We start from the raw sequence: 19,894 nt of genomic DNA, 5'->3' as shown, positions 1-19,894 counted from the left end.
CTACTCCACACCACGTAACCCGACACATCCGTGGAAATGCGACCGGGAACCGGCGTTTCAGTGCCCGAAATCTGTATTAAAATTAGAGCTTTTATTTTCAGTTTATTTCGTAAATAGAAATAATAGAGTCGGAAGTGGAGCGGAGCGGGGCGCGGGCGCGGGGCGGTGGGCCGAACCGTGCCATATTTAGCGAGCGCCGGCCAAATATGGCAAACGACGGCCAAATGGGGGTCGGAGAAATCCCTCCTACTTAGCGCACCTGGCCATTTTCACGTCTAATGCTGTTCAAAACATTGTCACATAATTATTAAGTTATGCCGGTAGGCAAGTTCATAAATAGTTGCCTACATGAGTGGTTAGTTTACCTACAGATAGGCCTAGACTTTATAGCTCTTCTTTAATTACTTATCTAGAGTTCTAGACATTCAGATAATGAAGAATCTCTATAATTACCTGCAGACTTAGATAAGAAGGCAATTATCCTCATAAGTCAACAACCGTATTTGCTAAAAGAAGTTAAACTACGTAAACACACACAGCCTACTGAAGTTATGGATTCTCATATTCTAATAAGTCCTGTAATTTCAGGCACTTGCTCCTGTAATGTGGCCAGGGATGTACTGCTGAAACTAGGTAGGTACTCCGCACCAATCTTACCGAATTGTAAACATTACATACCTACATTTGGGGTAGGTACTTACAGTGTCCGGGACCCAGTCCAACAGGTAGATTTCTTACAAAATCACTAGCAGGTCTAGTGAAATAAAAATGGTTTTGCGCTTAAAATCGCTTGGAGTACTTACCTATATATTTTATAAGTTAGGTCTTTTAAAACTTCACCAATTACTTATTTATTTATTGTATGGCTATGACCAATCACTAATTAAAGTAGTTAATTACGTATAAGTACTTATGTTTGAAAACGGTGTTAGCTGGAAAACACAAAGCCTCAACGGAGTGTAACATAGGACTTATTTAGACAGGTAAATGGTCATCTACATTATGTACCTACTCTGATATATGATATGTTTGCCTACTAATTCGACTTTCGAATTCAAATTAAATTGAAATTAGTTTCATTTTATGAGTCTTTTAGCACAAAATCCACCAGTTTTCGAATGTTTTCGTCATTTGGGACATTAGGCCGCCTACAGGTGACCTCTATTACGTTGTTTTTCCATTTCAGGTATATTTTATTGTCATTTTCTTAGTCACAGGACATTCAACTCGCTATCATGATTTCATTTTGATTAAAAATACGCAAGAACCTACCCACCTACAAAGGTAGGCAGAGGCAAGTGAATAGGGAAATTACCCAACCTAAGCTATTGATAAAAAATAATATACTTAAGTATTTATAATTATGAGAAATCAGAAATACTTACTTACTTATAGATACTTAATAGTTAAGTAATAATATTAAATACCTATTATATTTTTTACCTGAAATATTTAGTGAAATTCCCATTTTTCTTCCGACTTTTCGGAAAAGGGGACTGCAGCTTTTTTTCAAACTATCGTAAAAACTGATTCCAATCCAGTCCGGCCGGGAAAATCCGATGTGGGTAAGTAGGTATAAATGTGAAATTATTGAAGTCTTTATTTATGTGAATCTGTAAGACATTAATCGTAGGATTTATCAAAGAGTCATCAATATCAAAATATATGAAAAAGTGAGATTTTCGGGGATCATAGGTTCCGGTTGGTATACTTATAGCCTTATACATAGGAAACGAAACTTCGTAAGTAGACCAAAAGTTTTTCAGAATAATAATATATATGGAACCATCCGCCCCGCCCATTATTTAATTACTTATTTCATTTAGTAGGTACTGTATTGCACAAATTCCAACTCCCATTTTAACAGCCTGTACCTATACTATAGGCAGACATCTACTTACCTGGGGATATCGGAATCGGAAGTACTAACTAGTTACTCTATGACTTCCAGCAAATAACCCACTATAACTACCTACCTACCTACATATTCTACATACTCGTATCTCTCATGATGAACGATATCATTCCACTACGGAAGCTGTTGAAACAAAGAGTTGGCCGCATGGTTTTTGAACTAGAGAACCAACAGACTAACAATGCCATGCAAAGTTATGAGTCAAGTATTAGGTAGAGGTATCAATTAATATTCGCAGCACCTCCATTTTCCATATTTTCCAACAGCCATGAAACAAAGTCCAGCAGTTCGTTGACACCATAAATTCAAATTAAGAGTCCGTTTAAATCCGCCAAACTTACAACATTCAGATCTATTTCGACGGTTACAAATGCGACTTTTGAACAGTCTGATATTATGAAAAATACGTTCAAAAACCAATCTTGTAACTTCTTTAACACAAAGCAAATTAGATAATGAGTTTTTTTATTGTTTGCTGAAGTGGCAGTTGATTTTGGCTATCCGATACTTTATTATGGCATATCATATTGAATGGCTGACGTCAAGATGCCTTGTTGGGCAGTTGGCAGTATGGCGCTCGTCTACATTTGGCAAGGAATGTCTGACCGCATGGCTTTTTGGCCGCAGTACCTGTGCCTTTGCCACTGGTTTTGACAGTTCTGGGTGGATCGATTAGGGCGGTATTAGAGACCCACCCTGTATATTTAAAGGCTGTTTGAAAGTAAAAGTTATAGGTAGTTATACTTATTTATCAACCAATCTCAGACCAACTAAACTATATTATTTTGTTAATCTGAGGAACTAACTACTTAAAAAAAAATAATTAAAAACTCTAGCTAGGACCTAGAACTAGAGCAAGAACTAGGCAAATATATACTTACTTAGAATGGGGTGGGACGCCCTGCAAACCGATGGATCGATGATCTTCAGACAAGTGACCTGCAGTGGTAGGATTAGGATGAGGAAGGCCAAGGACACAGTGTTGTGGCGAGAGGCTTAACTATGTCCAGCATTGGATGACTACTGATGCTGCTAATGATGATGATGATGATTTCCTGAAGACCATATAGTCTCTAGGTACCCAGATGTAGCAACAGCCTACATTGAGTATTATGTGTACGAAGACTACGAATGTAACTATAGTAGAGTTTCCCTGCGCCTCTGTTAACTCAAGACGGCGCATATTCGGAATTCTACTTGGACTTATAAGTAACCGGGTTACTTTATACCCCGGCTCATTACACTAAATCCTCAGCACCTATTCTCATATCAGCCACTAACGTGCCGTAGATACCGCGCATATCCTCATCTGGTTCCCAATTATTCAGGAACGCCGGGGAAGGCTGCGGAATCCGCCTAACAACACTTTATGTCTTTATTCATTAAAATAAGTTTCTAATTAAAATTGTTTGGGTCGCCGCGCGTAAATCTTTCGCGCGCGGCTGGTTCGTGTTTTGTTTTTCTTAACCCGTTGGCTGCGCGTGCTACATATTTGCGTGTGACATTAACACCTTCGCCGCTGCAGCTTACAAAGGGCATGTTGTCGATGTGTTACAAAGGATGCCGGACGATTTGCGAACGCGCTCGCGGTTTGTGTTGCCAGCGCGGGACGGCGTTGCCAGACGGTTTACTGACAAGCTTACATTACACTGATGGACTTACCCCTTTAACGTAAAGAGCCACAACACAGCAGTTTTGTCTGTGCATTCCTATTACGTACAGCTACTATTAAAAGCCACTTTGTAGCACAGGCTACAAGAACATACCTACCCCCTACCCCCTACCCTTCTAGACTTACAACTGGATCGATAAAGATGGGCTTTTTCACATGTAGTGCATTTTAAATATTCGCACGTGCAACGAATGGTAGATACCTTCTTTATATTTCCTTGTAGTAGGTAGGTATCTTATAATTATATTACCCCACAACTCTGCCTTAGCGCCACCAACACCAAAAATAACCCGAAACCAGCAAAACCCATCCTCTGGCAACACTGCCAGCAGCACTACAATACACAGAAGTCGCTCGTAACTAAACCCCCTCGATATATGGCGGTCGCCCGGCTTTGTTCACCGGATCGGATCGCAGCTAATAGAACGCGTTTCAATGGCTACCATTGAGCCTGGGTGCCCTATGTTATGTCGGTTGTCGTACTCTGTTGTTTTGGTTCATAAGTCGTTGCCTGTCGGAAGGGAATCCCTGGGTTTGACGTGGTTAGTTGTGTTGGGTTGTTTGTTTTGTATGTGTGTGGGATACAAAGGGTGATTCTCTTAGGTTAAGGCAAGGTTTAGGGAGTTTCGAGTGACGTATTACTGTACCTACCTTCTATTCTATTCTATTCTATTCTCTGTGGGGGTAACAGTACCTGCACCTGGCTCTCTCGAATGGAACCTTTGTGCATATCCCCAAGGTCTAAACTGCCTTCCTAAGCTTGGACCATTTCCCCACCACGCTGGTCCACTGCGGGTTGGTGGGTTCACATATCTAGTTGTGCTAAATCTAGATATGCAGGTTTCCTCACGATGTTTTCCTTCACCGTAAGAGCGATGGTATACATTGTACTTAAATTCAGAAAAGAACTCATTGGTACATGTCAGCGCCGGGATTCGAACCCGCATCTCTGGCGTGAGAAGCGGGCGCTTACCCGACTGAGCTACCACCGCTCGTATGTACCTACCTTATACAGGCAGGTATGTCCGGTGCACCCTCGGTAGTCAGCTACTGATTGATGGGTAATCCTTTCACTATAGTGACAAACACTAATGCAGTCCTAGTTTTGGTTTCCACTCCAAGAAGCTAACGTTTAGGTACCTAACTAGTAACACACCTACCAGTCGGCGTGTTACCAGTTAGCGCCAAGTTTGAAAAAACGGGTCTTTGATTTATACCTACATTATTTTTGGCGATTGCGCACAAAACTTCATTGTCAGAATATCAAAATTTTTAAAAACCTAGTAACTCCACCCTAGAAATCATAAAATACCATGAAAAACCTAGTAAGAGCCACCAACCATTTTAAAACATAGCAAGTGAAAATGACTTAAGTACCTACTATGTTTTAAAATGGTCAATGGCTCATACTAGGTTTTGAAATGGTCAGCGAAGGAACACAAATGGCATACATTATTAGTAACACTTTTTTAGAACAAAATATCAGATATTTCAGAACCTGTATCTTTGAACCAATGAGAGTTGACCTAGAGAGTTGAATTAAAAGTAGAACATTAGGAAATTTTGTGTTCTTTATAAAAGCCATAGAGACCTTTCTCGTCAGAACCTTTCTACTAGCCCTATTTTGAAAACCATTTAAAACCTAGTTAGTGTTTTCTTTTGTGCATAACAGCAACAATATTACTCATATTTAAATGAAATAGTATTGTAGGTACGTAAAGCCTAGGTTCTGCCGCTTCTTTTAAGCTTACATTCGTTCAGATATGTATCATAGTTTTACCAGGGCATTGAAATGAAGGGACAAAAACGTTTTTTGGCTCTCCTGAACATTTTATCTCATGGCTCTTAGTTACTGTGTTTTAAAATGGCACAGCACCTATCTACTGACACAGCTGTTAAATTTGGAAAGCTAGGTAGGTAGATAGGTCGGTCATATCTGCCAAATAACCGATCACAGTTGGGGAAGACGAGTTCTCGTGTGGAGACCAAAAACATCGATGGTGATTGGAGACAACCCCCTCTATACAAGATGGCCTTTTGACAGGTAGCGATGGATGGTATGAAAACCAAACTATACCTACAAAAGTACACAGGTGTATAGGTATTTACATACTAACATTTATATGAGGATATAAGGAAAATGTCCCTAGCCAAGGCACTCAGTAAGAAACGGCGAACGCATAGCAACACGGCACATCCATCCTGCTAATACAATCCAACATTAACAATTTAAATATCCTGCGCTTCAAGGCTCCTTGTTAAAATTTCGCACATTCGAAGCTTGCGTGGAATGCCCCACGATACAATGGGCCTCCGCCCGGAATCCTTGCCTCTTCCACTGGCAATCGAAGGTATTTGAAATTAACAAGATATTGGGGAAGCTTTCTGTCAATTAGGTAGGTGGGTGTTGCGTTTTGGTAGCTGTTGGGTCGCCCTTCGGCTTAGTCGATCCAGCTGATGAAAGACTTTAGGTTGGGTTTGGCTTTGTTAGAAAAGTTCGTCACGTACTTATTTTAATGGCCACGAAAGAAGCCTCCATAATTTTCTGTTTTTGAAATTCGTTATTCGTCCAGTGACCCTGGCCTGGACAGTCAGCGACTGACCCTTATCAGACTGACCAATCTTTGACTACCGCTAGACCAGTGGAGTTAGTACCTAATGTACCTACCTATTAAAGGTTTTTCTTAACCAATCGCGCAGTGAAAATCGACGCAATTTATTCGGCGCGGAACTAGCTGATACCGCTAGGTGGCAACTCTCCCAGGCCATACAAATTCGCGTTTACTCACCACTAGTCGAATGGTAAAGACAGGATTCGAAGATGATCGGCCATTCCTTAGCTTCTAAAAACAAAGGTTCTTCCACCATGAAACCACAGTCATCGAAAAACTATAGATTTTTATTGTGTCTGATTTCACGGGTTCCACCGGTTAAACTAAGCAAGTAGGTACTTACTTTTAAAAATCAAATGTTAGGTACTGTTTAGTGGTGAAGTAAAAATAACAAGGCTTTAATACAAATTGATATGTCTTCTTTATTTACAATATACTGTACTATTTACAACCTGTACACAATACAACAAAATCTCCACATAATTGATTAATAACATTTAAGTCACTCACCTCTATACAGGAAAAAACTACATGTCTATGTAAAAAAATAATATTAAACATAATCATAGTTACAATTACACTATTTGATGCATCAAGTCACCGAATCTGTCCCTATGTCATCTACCATTTGCTCTAGAAAAATAACAGTTTGATACAATAACACGCAACATTTAATTAAAATTATGAAGAGTTTTTAATTATTTTCTAGTCAATTCACTTGCTATACTGTATCCGGAAAACCCGGAAACGGGGAATATCCATCAGCCAATAGGCTAACAGGAAATTAGACAGCTAAGAATATTGCCTTCCTATTGGCTCACTGACTTTAGATAATTCGATTGTTATTGTTTTGTTTCAGAAAGTACAGACGACAACAAAAGTGAATCAAGATATTAATTGCTTATTTTAAATGTCAGTCATACTAATCAGTACGTACTTTTTATTTTTATGTAACCTAGAAATAGGTTGGACGGTAGGTCATTTATTTGTAGGTATGTTTTTCAATGAAAATGGATTCTTTCAAGACACTTTTGCTGCATGTACCCGAAACTAAAGAGTGTATACTTAATAATATTTAAATAAAAATACATTCAGATACTTTTTATTGCTTATATCTAATATAACATTTACGATGTTATAGCTGCACTTTTTACTTTAATTATTACATATTTATCTATTACTCTGTGTTCTAAAAATCTAAAAATAATATTTATAAAATGATTTAAAATTATAATTAACATTATTGCTAGAGTCTGCTACAGTTTCTATATTTATAACCAAACACATTGAAATTGAAAACCGAAACTATTCACATTAATTAAATCAATTACAAACCGATGTAAACAAGATTTATCAAAATGGCTTGTGTTTCAACAATTTATCTTGCATCTCGCAGCTTTAAAATTACTTGGGGTAAGTAATATGTATTGCTATTTCATCTACAGGGTGTTGCAAAAAGGGTATACTAAGCCGAAAGCTACATGTGCAGCATGGTATATCTAAGCCCGAAAATGAAATCAGGATTTCAAAACTCGCGAAAAAAAAGATTCATTCTCCGTAGTAAAAAGTCACGTGACCAGTTTCTATGGAAAATTATTTTTAAAAAGTCGCGAATTTTGAAATTTTGATTTCAGTTTCGGGCTTAGATATACCATGCTGCACATGTAGCTTTCGGCTTAATATACCCTTTTTGCAACACCCTGTAGAGATACCTCCTTTATTTTATCCCCTGGTATACTTCATGTCGTCACCACCCCTACTTGGTATGATTATGTGCAAAACCCATTTCGGTAAAACTTTTTAAACCACTTCCTAACTTGAATTCTACAATCTAGCAAGTTCCTACTGAAACAAAACCTCAGTCTGCCCAATTGATATTTTCTTGGTAACTTTTTACAGCAAATATTTATTAGACCAATTAAAATATTTATAAATGATTTACATTATAAACGTATAGTATAGACTAGTCGATAATGTCTTTGGCTAAGGTGTTCCTTATGTAAAACAAATACATTATGCATTTAATAAAAAAATAACAAAATGGAATACAAAATATAATCTGCATAAAATATGAACGGAAGTACAACGCAAAAAAATACAAATTTGGAATATCCAATTTGTACTTTTTAATGATTATGACTAAATTAAATATAGAATTATAAAACAATAAATTATTGTGATAAAGTACGGTAAACGATGATGCACTTAGTACCAAATTGATACTACCTACTTAGGACGATGTCACCATTGAAGAATGAGGCTATTGCATGATGCTGATGCATGACGTTACTTATTCTCGAGTTAAATAGACGACATATTCTGTAATGGTGAAATGAGTCCTTAATATATATTTAACAAACACTTTTTTTATGAAAATGATTCGTTTCATTTTATCATTTCTTGTTAAAAGCTTTCAGTAAGGTATGTACGAATTGTGCGTAAAAAATACGTAAAAATCTTGCAAATGTTGTAAAAAACTTTTTCCGTTTTTGTTTATGTAGAAAGTTGATAGATAATATTGCTTTTTTATAAAATAAAAATTAAATAATTCTGCCGCTTAGTTTTTACTTGCAATTTAAACCTGCTTAATAAATTTATTCTAAAAACAATACAGGTAGGTTATTTTTCCTCGCCATAATTGGCTTACTTCCATTGTAGTTACATACATACTATGTACCTACTTATAAAAAACATATCCAGAAACAATCGATATGATTTATCGTATTTTTTACCACTTGTTACGTTTTATAGCAACACTTAGCAGCAAATACCTCACGATTCCTGTATAAAAATATTACAAATAAATCGCCTTCATCCAAGCACCGATATGTCAAAATGGACTAAGTTTTTCTATTTCCCTAAACCTTCTACACTTTTAGAATATTATACTTTCCGTTTAACATTTGCTACGGACAGACATACATGTAAGTAATAAAAACAAAAAAAAAAAAAAAACACGCACTCACGCCTTGTACTAATGTACTCCCTTGCGGGGTAGGCAGAGGTGCATTGCTGCACCCACTTTTCGCCAGAGTGTTATGTAAGTAATAGTTTTATATTTTTTAGTTAAATCTTAATATTTTTGATTTTTTTAAGTTTCTTATCTGATGTGAACAAACCATATACTTTATATAATTATGTCAAAAACTCAATAAAAGTTAAAGTATTGACACAAATATAAATAAATTGAAGAATTATTGTCAATATAATCTTAGTAACCCGTAGGTTTGATATGGCAAAGCTATAGGGAAATTTTAATGCGAGATTTATTATTCCCATTCAATGTGAGATTAAAAAAACTCGAATGTTCCACATCATGTTAAAAACTATAGTGCGCGCGGAACTAGCTGGCCGCGCCTAAGGTATGTGAGCGGTGGGACGGGGAGGCGGGGGCGCTTGGACTTAGTAGTAACTGACATTGACAACAAGCGCCCCCGCCTCCCCGTCCCCCCGCTCACATACCTTAGGCGCGGCCAGCTAGTTCCGCGCGCACTATAGTAAAGATTATAAATGGGAAATGTTATTAGTGTCGTTCCCGTGGTAAGGTTATATGACTTACTTTTATTAAAGGGCCATCTCTGAAATATTTGTAAAGTTTATGGGAATATGTATAATTTACCGTCACTGATAAAACACCACCACACGTAAAGAAATAAAATATAATGGCACAAGAATTAAAATAATTGGTTATATATTTTTCACAACATAGTTGTTCATATTTTTATATAAAAAAATGCTAATATGTTCTTGACTGTACTTAAAGTTACTTAAGATTAAAACTAAACTAAATGCTTCGTTAAAATATTAACGGTAGAAAATTGGGGAGAATGGGAGATATAATGACATAATTAGTTTTATTTTATATTTCGCATCTTCCATGTCAATTTAAACATAGAACAAAATTACTCTATTTTTTCACGGGATTCAAAAGTAAAAGAACCGAAAAAATATCATGCTGTAAACTACTAAATCACTCATAAAAGTCAAAAATTTAGTCCGTGAAATAATTGACTTGATTCTAAAATTACTTCAATTTAAATCCATAAAACGGCCCGGTAATCTACTTCTAACATTTACCAATTAAGTTTAAGGTGTGAAAGAGATAAATACATACGTGAGAAAGAGACGAACATATCACGCCAAATCTTATTTTTCGCGATAGTTAGAGCGAGACAGCCCCACTACTCTAGGAAAGCAATGTATTACGTCTATCTTTGCGTTCCAAAAATTAAAACAATCATAACTTCTCTTCACACCATTTTTCCAAATCCCAAAATTAAAACAATCATAACTTCTCTTCACACCATTTTTCCAAATCCCAAAATTAAAACAATCATAACTTCTCTTCAAAAGCATTTTTCTAAAAAGTAAAAAGATGAAAATGTTCATAAAGCTAATGCCTATTTTCGACCCAACTACCGGCAGAATCAGCAAAATAACTTCTTGTTTCGAGGTATTTAAAATAATTATGTTCTGGTTTCTAGGTATTTAAAAGTTAAGGGCCTTTCCACAAAAACTTAGGCAGTATTTAACAGATACAGTATTTATCAAACGCCTACAAAACTGTCAAATTTCGTTTTAAACATTAGTTAAACAGTGTTTATAATTTTGGGAACGCGAGACACACGCAATATTGCCTTTCAAGAGTAGAGCGAGAGCGAGAGAAGGTAAGCGAGTAAAAGGGACAGAGAGTTCTCTCTGAGGTCGGCAGTTAAACGCTACATACCCTGCTTGAGGGACGAAATCCCAAAATTCAATTACATTACAGCCTTCTTCATGTAGTTATTGTCCGTACAACTAACTTATCCTTATTTTGTACGGTGTTGTTTAAAAACATTAATATATTTAAATTTAAAAAAAGCAAAAAAAAACTTGTCTTGTATTTTTTGCATCCTGCAATTAAATTATAAAAAGATGGAAATAAGTGATCAATAGAGATACTTATTACAAAAGTAAGATGTATAAAGTGAAAACCTAAAAAGTAGATTAAACAATTTTTTAAGAGAAATCACTTGTTAACCAATTATTTAAACAACACCGTACAAAATTAACTAGGCCACATAATTATATCATTCGATGCATATTCTGTTTCATTCATTAGCAAGCATTATTATACCAAAAGAATTGCCTTAAAATTGCTTAGTTATCTTGATCAAATATCGAAATTTCATTTGTTGTTTTGTTAGTTACTTTGTGTCAGATTATGTATTATTGTGTTAAATTGATTTCATAACAGATTTTTTGGCCTAAAACCGTTTATATATTTGCCTCCAAAGCTTATTTAAATACATATCTACGTTCCATACGTCACATCTACTTCGTCTAGCTAAATACAGATATTCCTTAACAATACTATTCCCAGATATTTCCTTTCAACGCTTAATAATTTGCAAGCAAAATCATGCCTATACGAACATTTAAAAACCCACATTCAAAATTGACCATCCTTAAATTTAAAACACCAATGTGCTTATGATGTGTGAGCGGTGCATTTTTCACAATTATTAAAGATATTACATAATTTCATCAATAATTATAGCCATCCCATCGAGTATTTTACAGACGTTTCATCACGTCCCTATAAAACAATTAAGTTATCATATAAAATCAAATTCGCAAAACATATTTCGTAAAAGTTACGAACGCATCCTAAACTCTTTACTCTGTGTCAAACGTGACCACAGACAAAACTCGCGACCATAGACAAACATCAAATCCAACCTTTATTTATTACGCTCTTATGTTTTGTTTTTTCGACAAAAGAATTTGAAATTCCAATTTCGAAATACCTTCTACAAAGCGCCGATATCCGGATACATGTGGGGTACTCCGGTTCCAGTCTCCTTATACTGCAGGGGGTCTGCTCTGAATTCAACAGTCTTCAGTGGTAGATGGCCGTAGACCTTAGTGAAGTAGTTTATACAGGCTGATCGTAAAGTCATATGGCGCGCGTCGGCTGACAGCATCTCGGTGTTCGTGCATTCGGGACACTTGAACTTCTTACGTGGCGCCACCTGGGGAAAATGAAGGAAAATGTTTTGTTAAGGAGAATTCAAATATTCGAGAATATTGCTATGTGAAACGTGAGTGATTAAAGAAAAAATATGAAAATGGCGGCTAACCCATGCTATTTCGGTCTATTTCGTTATAATCATAGGAGTGTCAATACTTTTTCCTGATTGATGAATGTATATTACATAAAAGTGGATGTAACAGCAGCCATTTTCATATTGTTTCTTTATTTACGGGAGTAATATTAGAGTGGACGCCCTGGACGCGTGCGATATAGGTACGGTGTTATATTTGAACACTCTTTAGACGTGATATTTTATTGGATTCTATTTTAGATTATTTCAGACTCCGAAGCCACTTTTAAGAGGCTATTCACAGTTTTTTGTCTGCTTAAAAATGATCATTTGTCTGTAAAGGAAACATGAACTTTAATTATCCTTCTATCATCTACCGAAGTATAATTCTCACCTTAATAGGCGGTTGCCTGGTAACATTAGCGACTAGGAAGTTAATAGCTATGTCCTCGCAGTTGAAGTGGTCGTCGACCCAGGTTCGGATCTCGGCCGGCATCTTGTACGTGTAGTACCACGACCACAGCTTGTGGTGGAACGCCGCGCCTGTTAGCACCTGAAATGGGAGATTGTAATGGTATTAATATAATTTTATTGATATAAGGATTATTGATATATTTGAAAAATATTGAAATTGATAAGGTAAGGTTGCCTGTAAAAGATATGTCTTGGTGATAAGCACGGCAGTCCAAAATACCTATTGGTGACCTACAGACCTTCCTTCGTCAGAAGCATCCGTAGTCGAGCTAGCTTCAGTGATCGCAACTCATCACTGAGATTAAGCAACATATGGCACGGTCGGCCATTTGATGCCACGTTAAGCCGTGGGTCCCGGTTGCTGCTTCGGCAGCAGTCGTTAAGCCTAGTCAGAGGCCTTCGGGCTTGAAAACATCGAACACTCGGGTTGCCCACTTACCCGACAACTCTCTCAGCACAAGCTTGCTTGTGTTGGGGTCCACCAACCCGCACCAGGCCAGCGTGGTGGACTAGGCCTAAAACCCTTCCTTGATTGGAAACAGACCCATGCCCCAGATAAGTCTCATTGGCAGCAGTAACTAGTAGTTTGGCCGGAGGGCGTCCCACGTACCATGGAGATCTGGTTTGTCCACTCGCTGTGGTAGCTAGTAGTTAAGCGACTCAAGCTAATATGCGACCTTTAGGCCTTCCATAGCCGTAAATGAAAGCTAAATGGTAAACCCTCTATTGGTCCCCGCCTGCGATGCTTTCCATTAACATTGGGGCTTATTTTATCTTAATTCTGAGTTGGAGGGCGTCCCACGTACCATGGAGATCTGGTTGGTCCACTCGCTGTGGTAGCGCCAGGCGGCGGCGGCGGCGTCCCACACGTGCAGCCGCGACGGGAACCCCACGATGCGGGACGGGAACTCGCGCCACACGTCGAAACTGAAGGCAGGTTGTACGAGTCAGTAGATGGATGAATATATAATTGAGTGAAATTAAAAAAGGATTGTAGCTTAATATAAGAAAGGCTTCAGGTTTTTAACAGCATGCGGATTTCACGGGATGGCACGCCATGTTCCCACGTCTGGCGTGCATATTCCACGCATTACAATGAATACTTGTATGAACGCTTGCGGGGCAATCCTGCTTGCGTGATCAAATCCGTATGCTGTTAAGAACAGCCTTAGGTAAGTTATAGTCAACTTTACGCGAGTGTAGCGCAATTTTATGCAATTTAATTTACGTTTAGGCGATTTAATAACTTTGGGCATATGTATAAATAAATGTTATCCAAGTATGAAGAAAATTACTATTTAGGCTAAGTTTAAAACACTTGAGGTGAGTGAGGGGTTATTATTAAAAATGTATACAGATCGAAAACAAAATGAAGATATGGGATTCCTTTACAGATAAACCCTTGAGCAAAGCTCACGGCAACAGCTAGAGCACAAATAATGAGACTACATTATATCTACTTGTATGTCACTCTATGCACTCAAGCCTAAGCTACAATACAATAATTAAGGTCAAGAATTCCCATTGATAAACAAGATAGTCCTGGCCCGATGATTCATTTGTTGATAACATTGATTCACCAATAGCACTCTGAATTGAGGCGCTGATATTGACTTCTGACCTTTAGCAATTGAGCTGTGTGCAGTTCAGAAGATACTTGATTTATAATATGCGTAGACCTGTCTTATATGTAATAGAGATCAGAGGGAACCAAAATAAATAGATGTAGAGTTGGTAATAATAATTATATTTATAAATAATCAATTTATTAACATCCGTACAGTTCGAGAGCTCTCAACAGACTGAGCCCGATTCTAACTCAACGTCTCTTTATATAGTAGTTTGACGTCAAGCGTGCACCTGCAACTTTATTCTTGTAGTTGTTATTCACTTGTTATTCGGATATTTTATATTGTTAACAGTGCACGCTTGTCTTCAAACATTAATTTTATATTATAGTTAAGGAGTAATTAATTAATTAAGTGATTGATTAACATAATTATAAATATTGTAAGTATTAGTTTAGATCTACAGTAAAACCCGTACAAATAACTCAACATATGTCGTACTTCATACTACTAATGTTATAAAAAGGGGGACAAAATTTGTACAGAAGTGTGTCTTTGTAAAAAATAAACTCAAAACTACGGGACCGGTAAAAAAATATTCACAAATTTTAATGCTAAATTATCTAGTAGTAGTAGTACTAGTACCTATAACGCATTAACCTCTCTGTGTATTTTTCTTAATTGTTAACGACTGTGTAGCATTAATACTAACCTTAGTGGTTAAAATATGCTAGTAAAATGTATTAGAAAACTAAGATTTATTATGATAAATAAAATAAAAAATCTCTGAGTGTTACAAGTTTTTTTTATCCCAGCTTTCATTCATTTATTTTAGGTATTAAACCATTTAAAGATGCATCATCATAGGTATGCAGACCAAAGTTTATTTTTTCTAATAGAATTGTATTGGATAAGGACATCAAGATAAATACAGCTTTTTATTGAATAAATTATTAAAATTGTAAGATTTCTGAATTGAAAAAATTATAGATGACAAGAGATACCTAATATCTCGAGACGTGATACATAATCTATCTATCAAAATTTAAATTTTATCTTTACTCCTTTCTGTGAAAGACAAACAAGAATACAAGAGAAAGACAGTGATTGACTGACCGATAACATTTCGTTTGAACTGTTTGCGTTATCTGTCGGTTGGTATGTAAGCGCCAGACGTTAACTCATATTCCAATAAATCAATGCAGATTAAATTACTGTGCTGGCTGAGTCAGACATATTTATATTTACATAATAATTCATTTGCATATAAGTATGAACTGTTTACTGCATACAAAACATATTAGCAAAAACGTAAGCTATTTCTTTGACAAACCATAAATGTTATGTTACGATAAATGTGTAAACTTAACTTTGTGTGATCTGGCGAAAAATATAGTTATATGATCCACTTCGAGGCTTCAATACAACTAAACATAACAAGAAAAATATAAATTCCTCACCCAAACTCCAGCTCATCAGGGGTCAACATAACGATGTCATCGTCGATCGTCAGCTGGCACTCGGTCTCGATCTCGTCGTACGGGAAAAATCGATTCGACAGTTTATTCTCTTTGGTCCGAATCACTTTCAGTGGCTTGTTGATGACTGGCCACTCGCTCGCTGCGAAAAAAGAAAAAAAGATAGTTGGACGCACGTTCGATTTTAGAATTTCGGAAATTGATGGCGCGACTATTGGAGTTGGGAACGGGAAAATGGACGTGTATGAATGAATGCATTGGTTTCGTAGTGTTACGTAGTTTGTAGTCCTACAAAACTGTAAGAATAAACGAGGAATAAAGGTAAATGTTTCTCGACATCATAATGAGACGCGCTATAAGAATAAATAAGTAGTAAATCTTTATACCTTTGGGATATTGGGATTTAGGAAAGTTTGCTCAGGGGTAGGTAGGTGCCTGGTGCCTGCCCTACAACTATATGTAACCAACCATGTCGATAAACTCTTAATTTATCTATCAAGTACCTTGGTATGATAAAGGAGAAATGTGCAGTTGCTATCGAATTACTTTCGATCGCCGCATGCGTGCGCGGGCGCAGCGATCAGTCACTCAGAATCGCAATTAATGGAGTTTTTGCTGACGATTAAACGTTTTTATGTTACATTTCACAGTAACCACAGTAACATTTATATGCTGTGTGCATTCAACGTTATAAGGCCTATTAGAACTAGACACTTTAAGCAATATTGCTATCTAATAGAAAGGTATAAAGCCTATAGTTATAAGTTGCAATGGGACAAGCTACTTGAATGCCGTTTAGGTAGCAATGTAAGGATTCGTAAATAATACAAAAAGAAATTAATAGCCAATAAACATGGCTTGTTATAGCTGTATTAGTAACAAATAATTTTGTTAATTATCGGAAAATCTTTGCAGTGACAGTGCAGTCGCTTTAAACCCCACTTATCATTATACTCACGGCTTTTTGTTACTGACATCGATGTCACTGACAAGAAGATAAATTCGTAGAAAAAAAAAAGGCTTACAACTTTTTTTTTAGATGATGACTTATTTCTTTTATATGAGGACTCGAGCCTTAAGACCTTTAGCCTGGGATACCCTTTATAACAGTACCTTTAATAAAAAGTAAAAATATACTCACAAGGCGGCGGCGACTTCTTCTGGTTATTCCACACCACCAGTATCTTGGCCAGGCTGGGAGTCTTCACGAGCTGCGTGATGAGTTTGAACAGGCTCTCGACTCGGTCGTAAGTGAGGATCACCGCCGTGAAGCCCGGGGCCTTGGGCGCCGTCACGGGCAGGAAGAGGGGGTTCACTGGACCGTACTGGTGAGGGATTAAGGGTTATTGGTTATTGTTATGGCCATCAACAGGGCAACCCATAAAGATACCAGTGCTGCAATTAACATGTACAACAGATGCTGTTGTCAATGATAATGATGGTGGTTATTAATAGGGGTTCATGAATGACTCCCTGGGTGACGCTGACGCATCAACTGGACTAGCTATGTAGGTACAATGTACTGGTACTCTGCTATTTGCGTTCTCTTGAGAGACTTTATGAATACCTATACCTTGTTTCACGTGGAAAGACATCTGATCGAATGTACCTAATGAGGGTTCTGTCAGATATCTTTCTGAAACAAGGTATAGTATACTATCTGCATTCTATGTAAGTCATACATTGTCATAAGTGCATAGTGATTGATTTTGTAAAATCAACAATTACCAGTTCAAGGTTAGTTCTCTAAAATTTTGTTTTATGTTTATGCATTATGAGTATGAGTTTATGACTCATAGGTACTTGTGAAACTTTGTAACAAAGCTTTTTGGTATAACATTTGAATAGGTGCCTAATTAGTATGCTTCAAGTGCACTGTTTGATTGAATAGATTTTAAATATTTAACTGCTGAATTTAATTAGGAACCAATGTGTGCATATTTTATTAATTAACTTACCAAATATTCAGGTAAATTCCAGTCTTCATACATTCTAGCAGCCAACGGGAACACTTTTTCACTAATTATTTCTAAAGCAGTCAACACAATTTTCTGTATACTGGAAAAATATCTTTCAAACACCCATCGGAGCTGCCAGAACAATTCTGTTCTCCTCTCTGTGCTCACTGAATGCACTATATTAAGTAAATTTCTAATGTTTTCTTCAGGCACAAACAACGCAAGTCTCTGCCAGTCTAAATGCGAACTGAATGGCATGACTACAGAGTCTGCTATGACTATGGGGATACACTGGGACGCTAACACATCCATCAAGGCTGGTTGCACGAGTCTTGCACTCCGCACAACAACACAAAACACACCGTCTTTTAACACTTCAGGGTAACTGAACACTTTTCCCGTTGCATATTCACATCTTGTTGTTGCATCTCCAACATGCCCTGCACATTCTTCTAGTAGTAATAAGTCATTTGATGCGGACGCTATACCTTTTAATTCGGCAAGGTAATCTGAAGGGATATTAAGTTGTGTGGATACTATGAGATATTTCTTCTGTTTTGGTTGAGTACTGTTGATTTTTGATGCCGTTGCGCTGTATATGGGCATGGATATGTCAAAACCATATCGGAATGTCCATGTGTCGAAACCTGCTCCGGCTACTATGGCCTTCCCAGTGTTCAGATCCACAACTGTATTATAGTTGGGTGCTGAGCCGGGCAATAGGTTGAATATGAGGTGGTTCTCCCCATTATTCCAGCTAAAAAAAGATTTTAAATTATTAAGCATCTATAAAAGAGAATTGAAAGGGCTTTGACCTACTTTGATGCAAAGGACAGAATATGGCATTGTTTGAAACAACACACACACACTCACGCCTTGAAGTAAAGTACTCCCTTGCGGGTAGGCAGAGGTGCATTGCTGCACCCACTTTTCGCCAGAGTGTTATGTTAGTCCCAATGTAATAGGGGGCGGGCCTATTGCCATTTTACGGGCACATCCAAGACCCGAGAACAAATATCTGTGTTTAAACAAATATCTGCCCCAAGCCAGGAATCGAACCCTGGACCATCGGCTTAGTAGTCAGGGACACTAACCACTATGCCATTCGGTCATCTGGCATTGTTTGATAAACTAGAATTGCTTAAGTGGTGATTGTGAATGTTTCTGTGTTATTTTAGTAATTGAAATAGGTGTGCATATGTGAAGAAACATAATAATACTTACTATGGCAAACTTTGTAAAGCCTGTGCCACATGTTTTGATGAAAATGAATTTTGATTCAATGTGTCTATACTAGGTACTAGCAAGCACGCCTCTTCAGGATTCGGCGTATAATATTTACTATGTCTAATTGCATCTAAAATTAAGTAAAACTCTCTAGAAAACTTTGATATAGAAGTCCCATCTTCAGTCACATATCTCGTCAGGGGGTAGATGTAGATGCTGAGCTTGTTGTGGTGTCTCCCACATCTGTACACGTCGAAACAGTACCAGTATGTACAGTCATTGATGCGACTGGCAGCTTTCACAGAGTCACTCTTCAAAGTAACCCTTGGAGCACCATGCATGCTTAATTTCACAGGCTCATGATAATCCTTACGCGGAGAACTCCCGGAGAACACATTAAATAACACACTTATCAACAACGATACTATTATAAACACAAGTAGCCCCACAAAAAATCTATGATACAGAATTTTTCTGTACGATTTATATTTCGAGTGCTTCCCGGGTATTAACGGCTCTGAAGCCATTTGTGTAGGGAGAGTTTAGATTAGCTGCTCCGGCTCCCGTGTGGTACACATATTACTAAGGATTTCATCATTTCATTCAAAAATAATGAATTGAATAAAATAAAATCCCGTGTATCAAGCGAGCGACAGTCAATCACGAACTTTTTTCAGCAAAAATTGGTGTTGCAACTGCACAAAATTACTTTACCAACAAAATGCTTAAATAATCAGACATGTTAAAAATTCCCGACAAATTGGCAAATGGAAATTTTCTGAAAGGTTTTAAAAGTAAAGAAGTATTTAAACAAATTCTTTTCTATTCTATTCTCTGTGGGGGTGTTAATACCTGCACCTGGCTCTCTCGAATGAAACCTTTGTGCATATCCTCAAGGTCTAAA

The 19,894-nt window shown here is 37.1% G+C and overlaps 1 protein-coding gene across 1 annotated transcript; it reads right to left on the bottom strand.

Annotated features, from left to right (window-relative positions):
* Nucleotides 1-11,388: 11,388 nt before the first annotated feature.
* On the bottom strand, nt 11,389-19,775 carry LOC105394758 (exostosin-2). Its single transcript, XM_038113495.2, has 7 exons — nt 18,988-19,775; nt 17,764-18,520; nt 16,947-17,130; nt 15,788-15,947; nt 13,566-13,686; nt 12,680-12,838; nt 11,389-12,213 (listed from the first exon to the last, which is right to left on the bottom strand). The coding sequence occupies exons 1-7, from the start codon at nt 19,515-19,517 to the stop codon at nt 11,992-11,994; spliced, it is 2,133 nt and encodes a 710-aa protein (XP_037969423.2). The 5' UTR covers nt 19,518-19,775; the 3' UTR covers nt 11,389-11,991.
* Nucleotides 19,776-19,894: the final 119 nt, after the last annotated feature.

This window comes from Plutella xylostella, chromosome 23 (assembly GCF_932276165.1).
Source record: "Plutella xylostella chromosome 23, ilPluXylo3.1, whole genome shotgun sequence".
In the NCBI taxonomy this organism is placed as follows: Eukaryota; Metazoa; Arthropoda; class Insecta; order Lepidoptera; family Plutellidae; genus Plutella; species Plutella xylostella.
The sequence above is the reverse complement of the archived record's forward strand: the minus strand, read 5'-3'. Positions and strand labels throughout refer to the sequence as shown.